At 47.6% G+C, this 7,635-nt stretch overlaps 1 protein-coding gene across 1 annotated transcript in view; it reads right to left on the reverse strand.

Moving 5' to 3' along the window:
• The window catches only part of GALNT8 (polypeptide N-acetylgalactosaminyltransferase 8), a 52,776-nt gene that overhangs the window by 32,394 nt on the left and 12,747 nt on the right, over window positions 1-7,635 (reverse strand). Inside the window, exon 4 of the mRNA XM_010845203.1 lies at window positions 5,169-5,499. Within this exon, the coding sequence (XP_010843505.1) occupies window positions 5,169-5,499 (331 nt within the window). The remainder of the gene's footprint in view (window positions 1-5,168; window positions 5,500-7,635) is intronic.

Raw genomic sequence — 7,635 nt, forward strand, 5'->3', positions numbered from 1 at the left:
GATGATTGCAACCCTGGGGTACCAGCTTCAGGAAAGGACGGTCCCATTGTATGAACCTCTCTGGGCAGAGGCAGCCCCACACCACAGAGTGTGGTTTGGTGTACAAAACGTGGGCAGAATTTCAGCTAGGTGCCCAGCCCCTAAGAGGGATGCAGGGAAACCTTACAAGTGGGGGGAGGGTATTTTTGGAAGATGACCTAAACCTGGCCCGTGAATGAGAAGAGTCAACCACAGAAGTGCCTATGAGATGGAAAGAGGATGGTCAAAGCAAATCTGGAAAGAAAAATAAATGGAGGATATTTCAGAGAAGACTCCTGGGGACTAGCTCTCGTATTTGCTCAGGCAGAAAATAAAAATGGGAGCAAGATTTTCACAGTATTCCAAATCAAACCATATTTTGATTCAAACTCTTCTATGCTAAGCACGGGGATCACAGGGTGGCCTTGGATTCCGTGGGCCTTTAAACTCCCTTATACTCCTCTTTGGAGATTCCCTGGTGGCTCAGATGGTACAGAGTCTGCCTGCAATGCAGGAGACCTGGGTTCGGTCCCTGGTTCTAGAAGATCTCCTAGAGAGGGAAATGGCAGCCCACTTCAGTATTCTTGCCTGGAGGATCCGGTGGACAGAGGAGCCTGGCAAGCTGTAGTCCACAGGGTGGCAAAAGAGTCGCACATGACTGAGCAACTAACATTTTCTCTTTTCACACTCCGCTCTGGGGGTTATCTGATCTTCCACTCTCATTCATTGCTGTCAGTGGGAAATTTTGATGATGGAAGCACAGAACCCAGCGGGACGGAGACTGTGTTACTAGACCACCCACATGACTTACACTAAAACTCTCCAAGACCCAAAGGGGACACACCCAAGTGTGTCGCTCTGATCGGGCCTTTTAAGAACCCCCAGGGAAGTTCCAGAAAATTGGTTTAGAGTTATTAAGCCCTCCCACAATAAGGATATGATTATCATTATGTGTTTGCTTTGGCTCTTCACAGACTTCATTATTTGCTCAGGTGTCCTCACTGTCATGATTTTCTTCAGTCTTTTCGGAGGTAAAGAGCAACCAGAAGGAGGGTCATTGAACCAGCTTTCCATTTCAGCAAGCCCTTCCGGAAAGAAAAGCGTTTGTGATCTGGAAACGGGGTCCAGAAAGCATTTTGAAATTCATCTCAGCGGGTAGGGAGTCCCTGACACCACGTCATTTCAGAGTGAATAGAACGTGTAGAGCACAGAGAACAACAAGCCAAGGAGGAACCGGTTGTGCAGAGAGATGGAAATAAACTTGACGGCTCTGGATGGCTTCTCTGGGCACATTGTGTCCCAGCCGGAAGAAAGACTAGCCAGGCTCTTGGCAGAACTCCTGCTATTTTAAGGCCTGAGGAGGCTGACACAGGATGGGTGAGCCAGAGAACTGGTGTGGTCTGCGTGTTCAGCCAAGGAGTGACAGTGATGGCCAAGGTACACAGACATCCTGTGGTGAAATTGCCCTGGGAATGTTTGCACAGTCAACGTGCAAACCAGCCAAGGGCTCTCAAAGCCAGGGCCTCAGGAGCTGACGATCTTCTCTGTTGTCTCTAACTCTTTCCCCTGGATCACCCTTCTCTTCATCCCTGGCTGCCCATCCCTTCAGCCCAGGCTCAGAGTCTTCTGTTCTCTCCTTCCTACACTCAGTCACTCACTCATCTATTTAATTTCTCTGTGCCAGGCCCAGGGCATAGAGTGGTAAAGCACATCACAAGACACTCATCAACTGAACCGTCCCGTAAGAAAGCTTCCCTGGTGGCTTAGATGGTAAAGAATCTGCCTGCAATGCAGGAGACCCAGGTTCAATCCCTGAGTTGGGAAGATCCCTTGAAGAAGGAAATGGCAACCCACTCCAGTATTCTTGCCTGGAGAATCCCATGGACAGAGGATCCTTGTGGGCTACAGTCTATGGGGTTGCAAAGAGTTGGACACGACTGAGTGACTAACACTTTCACTTTATGAAAACTGCCTTCCAGAAATCTGAACCACAATAACATAAGAGTCTTGTGATGGGGGATGGAAACCATGCTTCATGCCTCCTTCTCCCCTCATCTATTTTCCCTTTTTTCCTCCGTATCAATTCTTCCACCCTCCGCCCTCGACATTTTCACTCTGGGCTCCTTTTCTGTGCTCATCTCTTTTCTCCTTTCTTGTCCCCTCTCCATATCTCCCCTTCTCTGATTTCCACCCTTCCTTTTCCTCTTCCTGTCTGACCTTCCATCTATCCCTCTGTCTCACCCTGAACCCTGACAAGGCTCAGTTCTTTTTTTTAAAAGACACTCCGTAGGCTTTCCTGGTGGCCCAGTGGTTAAGAATCTTCCTGCCAATGCAGGGGGACATGGGTTCGATCCCTGGTCCAGGAAGATTCCACATGGAGTGGATCAACTAAGCCCATGCGTGCACCACAACTATTGAGGCTGTGCTCTAGAGCCCAGGTACTGCAACTACGGAGCCCATGGGCTGAAACTACTGAAGCCTGGGTGTTCTAGACCCCGTGCTCTGCAACAAGAGAAGCCACTGCAACGAAAAGCCTACGCACTGCACCTAGAGAGTAGCCCCTACTCTCCGCAACTAGAGAAAGACTAACTGCAACAACAAAGACCCAGTGCAGCCAAAATAACTAAAATTAGTAAACATAATTATTTTTTTAAAAAGACACTCCCCAAGGCTATTATGTTAAATGAAATAAGTCAGACAGAAAAAGACAAGTACTGTATGACATCACTTATATGTGGAATCTAAAAAAAATATATACAATAGACTAGTGAATATAACAAAAGAGAAAAGAGAAATAGACTCACAGATATAGAGAACACACTGCTGCTGCTGCTGCAAAGTCGCTTCAGTCGTGTCCGACTCTGTGCGACCCCATAGACGGCAGCCCCCTGGCTCCCCCGTCCCTGGGATTCTCCAGGCAAGAACACTGGAGTGGGTTGCCATTTCCTTCTCCAATGCATGAAAGTGAAAAGTGAAAGGAAGTCGGTCATGTCCGACTCTTAGCAACCCCATGGACTGCAGCCCACCAGGCTTCTCCATCCATGGGATTTTCCAGGCAAGAGTACTGGAGTGGGGTGCCATTGACTAGTGGTTGCCAGTGTTTGCCAGCAACACAGGAGTAGGGCAAGGGGAGGCATAGATTGTTACTGGATGTAACATAAGCTCATGTATGTACTGTACAATATGGGGAATATAGCCGATATTTTATAATAAATGTAGATGAAAAATAACCTTTAAAATTCTATAAAAATTTAAAAATTAAAAAAATTAAAAAGAGGAAATTTCCTGGTGGTCCAGTGGCTAAGACTCTGCACTCCCAATACAGGAGGCCTGGGTTTGATCGCTAGTCTGGAAACTAGATTCCACATGCCATGACTAAAAGGTATCACATGGCGTAACTGAAGGCCTTGCATGCTGTGATGTAGATCAGAGATGCTACACACCGCAGCTGGGACATAATGCAGCCAAAGAATTAAATAATCCTTTTTTTTTTTTAATTAAACCGAAAAAAAAAGACACTCCCCACCACCCAGGCTCCACGGGCACACAGCCACACATCTGAGCAGTCAATTCCCTGCTCTCACATTCCAGACCCCTCTCCCCCAGGGCATGAGCACAAGATTCTTATCATGCGGGAGCCCGTGAGTCCTGCCTTCACTGGAAGCAGATGCCAAGATACAAGAAATTCACAGGAGGTAGAGTTTCATGGTGAGTTTCAAAAACAAACCCCAGAATTCCTGGGAAGAGGTTAAAATGTGCTGGACCCTGAGGGCATCATCTTAAGTGAAAAAAGCCAAAGACAAATATTATTGGGTCTCACTTATGTGTGGAATCGAATAAGAATGGGGGGAAATGAGTTCATAGATGCAAAGAACAGGGACTTCCCTGGCAGTCTGGTGGCTAAGACTCCACACTCCCAATGCAAGGGGCCCTGGTTTGATCTTTAGTCAGGGAGCTAGATTTCACATACTGCAACTAAGAGGTTTGCGTGCTGCAACTAAAAGAAGATTCTCAAAGATCTCATATGCCATAAGCAAGGTGTGGTACAGTTATATATATATATATATATATATTATTTTTTTTTCAAAGATACAGGGAACAGATTAGTGGTTGCTAGAGGCAGGGTGGGGGGGTGAGCAAAGTATGTAAAGAAGGGCAAAAGCTACACACTCCCAGTTATAAAATAAATAAATCCTGGATATGTAATGTACAGTGTGGCAACTATAGTCAATAATGCTGTATTGTATGTTTAAAAGCTGGTGACAGAGTAAATCTCAAAAGTCCTCATCCCAAGGAAAAAATGTAGAACTATGTGAGACAGCAAATGTTAATCAGATTTATTTTGTGATCATTTCGTGAAATACACAAATATTGAACCCTTATGTCCTACACATGAAATTAATGTAATCTTATGACTTATTTGAAAAGACCCTGATGTTGGGAAAGATTGAAGGCTGGAGGAGAAGGGGATGACCGAGGATGAGATGGTTGAATGGCATCACTGACTCAATGGACATGAGTTTGAGTAAACTCTGGGAGCTGGTGATGGACGGGGAGGCCTGGCACGCTGCAGTCCATGGGGTCGAAAAGAGTTGGGCACGACTGAGTGACTGCACTGAACCAAACTAAACATCAACTGGGCTTCCCAGGTGGTGCTAGTGGTAAAGAATCTGCCTGCCAAGGCAGGAGACTCAGAAGAAATGGGTGCTATCCCTGGGTCGGGAAGATCCCCTGGAGGAGGGAATGGCACCCCACTCTAGTCTTCTAGCCTGGAGACTTCCATGGACAGAGGAGCCTGGAAGGGTACAGTCCTTGGGGGTGGCACAGAGTCAGACACAACTGAGCAAATAAGCAGCAGCAGCATATGCCAACTATAAGTCGATTTTAAAAAGAGGTTGACATGTAGGGCACATCAGCCAGGGGGCTCTTTCTGCACAGACTTCACCAGGGTGTGTGCCCGCCCTGAGGTACACACACACACACACACACACACACACAACCTGTTACCTCCATCAGCTGCTGGCTCTGATTCCCACTAATTCTCCCTTCTTTTCCCCTCCACACCTCTTTATTCTGTGCCCCTAAGCACATACTCACAGGCACAGACAGGCATACACACTGTCCCCTCCATGTCAGTGCCGTCGACTTACTCAGATGCTGCAAATTCGCCTCTAGTCGAGAGAGTCTGTCCATCACTGTCCAGTTAAGTTCAGACGGAGCAAAATGCAGCTTATTCTGGCGATCCCCCAGGATCAACTCCTGTACAATCCTCTTAGTGTAAAATATCAGGAGGAGATTGAGAGCGAAGACCAGCAGCAGCCCGATGCTGAGGACTCCGAGGACATTTCTCCTGAGCATGTTATTCTGTCCCTGGCTCTGCTGCTCCCTGGGGGCTGAGGGTAGTGTCACTGCCCAGGCAAGCTGAGGATCACAGTGAGCTGAGCCCTGACGGTGCTGGCTGCATAGAGGATACCCTGCCCGCTGAGCCAGATGTTCTCTGAGTAGGAAAGCCGTACCGGGCTGCCTGGTTCTCCCCGGGCAGCGTCAGGCATGCGGAATGTGTCATGGCAGCGGCCCAAGGATGGGCAAGTCACCTGGGCACACCTTATGCAGAAGTCAGGTTACTGCTTGCTCCCGGAGCCAGTGGAGGCTCTTCTCTCTTGGTTTTGTTTGATTTCATTTTGCTTCTGAATGTTTCTTCTCTCTGGTAGGAGCCCTTAGAAGACTCTCCGAAAGGGCGTGTGAGGTCTGGACCTGTGAGTGTAGCAGAGAAGAAACAGTAGGAGGGAAGAAGCCACTGCGTGAGAAGTCTCTGGACCACGTGCTTTTTGAGAGCAAGGATGGTGTCTGAGATGTCTTTTTTGCTGATGGCTCAGTGGTAAAGAACACTCTTGCCATTGCCAGAGACACAGGACATGCAGGTTCGATCCCTGGGTCGGGAAGATCCTCTGGAGGAGGAAATGGCAACCCACTCCAGTATTCTTGCCTGGAGAGTCACATGGACAGAGGAGCCTAGAGGAATACAGTCCATGGGGTCACAAAGAGTTGGACACGATTGAGTGACTGAGCTCGCTTGCACATAGAGTCTTGAAAATTATAGGTCTGTAACAGTTGTCAGTTCTGTAAAACTTCCTGCGAGTTCTACCTAGAAGCAGATGAGTGAGCTGGAGGGGGCCCACTGGGGTAAGCCCCAGGGCTCAGACTTGCTTCACTAGTCACTGCCCAGCTCTGCACACTGAGGTGCTAGCCTCCCCTGACCCTCAGCTTCCAGTAACTCTTCTTCCCCACACCTTGCACCCACTATATGCTTTGGACAAATCACCTGATTATCGTCATCACAGGTTAACATTTAAAATAGTTTCCCAGGGCTTCCCTGGTGGTCCAGTGGTTAAGAATCCACCTGTGAATGCAGGGGACACAGGTTCAATCCCCGGTCAGGGACAATCCCACAAGCTTCAGAGCAATTAAGCCCGTGTGCCACAACTACTCTTGAGCCTGCTCTCTAGAACCCACGAGCCTCACCTACTGAAATCCGAGTGCCCTAGGGTCTGTGCTCCCCAACAAGAGAAGCCACTGGAATGAGAAGCCCCCGCTGGCCATAACTAGAGAAAGCCTGCGTGCAGCAATGAAGACCCAGCAGAGAAAAAAATAAAATAAATAAATATTTTAAAAATAATAATAGTAAAATAGTTACCCAGAGCCCCAAAGTTCAAAATTCTCAATTAAGGGTTGAATTGCTTCATAATATCATCCACTCTGTCCCAGGTCCCCAGACACAGCACATGCTGATGAGAGCTGAGGCAGACATGTGGATTACAGCAAAGACATACAGTTTTAGGAAACGCAGGTGGAAAGAGAAAGAACCAAATGAAAAGTAATCAGTTCTTTTGTTTTCATCAGTTTTTCCCTTGCGTTCACATGCAAATTAGAGTCAAAAGAAATTTGAAATGGCTGATTGCTTCCGTTTCTGATGCAACGTAGAATGGACCCACTTGTCTCTATTACTCTCCATTCAGTTCAGTTCAGTTGCAGCCATGTCCGACTCTTTGTGACTCCATGAACTGCAGCACACCAGGTCTCCCTGTCCATCACCAACTCCCGGAGTTCACTTAAATTCACATCCATTGAGTCGGTGATGCGGTCCAGCCATCTCATCCTCTGTCGTCCCCTTCTCCTCCTGCCTCCAATCCCTCCCAGCATCAGAGTCTTTTCCAATGAGTCAACTCTTCGCATGAGGTGGCCAAAGTACTGGAGTTTCAGCTTTAGCATCATTCCTTCCAAGAACACCCATGACTGATCTCCTTTAGAATGGACTGGTTGGATCTCCTTGCAGTCCAAGGGACTCTCAGGAGTCTTCTCCAACACCACAGTTCAAAAGCATCAACTCTTCGGCCCTCAGCTTTCTTCACAGTCCAACTCTCACATCCATACACGACCACTGGAAAAACCATAGCCTTGACTAGACGGACCTTTGTTGGCAAAGTAATATCTCTGCTTTTGAATATGCTATCTAGGTTGGTCATAACTTTCCTTCCAAGGAGTAAGCCTCTTTTAATTTCATGGCTGCAATCACCATCTGCAGTGATTTTGGAGCCCCAAAAAATAAAGTCTGCCACT

Source organism: Bison bison, unplaced genomic scaffold (genome assembly GCF_000754665.1).
Source record: "Bison bison bison isolate TAMUID 2011002044 unplaced genomic scaffold, Bison_UMD1.0 scf7180017864213, whole genome shotgun sequence".
In the NCBI taxonomy this organism is placed as follows: domain Eukaryota; kingdom Metazoa; phylum Chordata; class Mammalia; order Artiodactyla; family Bovidae; genus Bison; species Bison bison.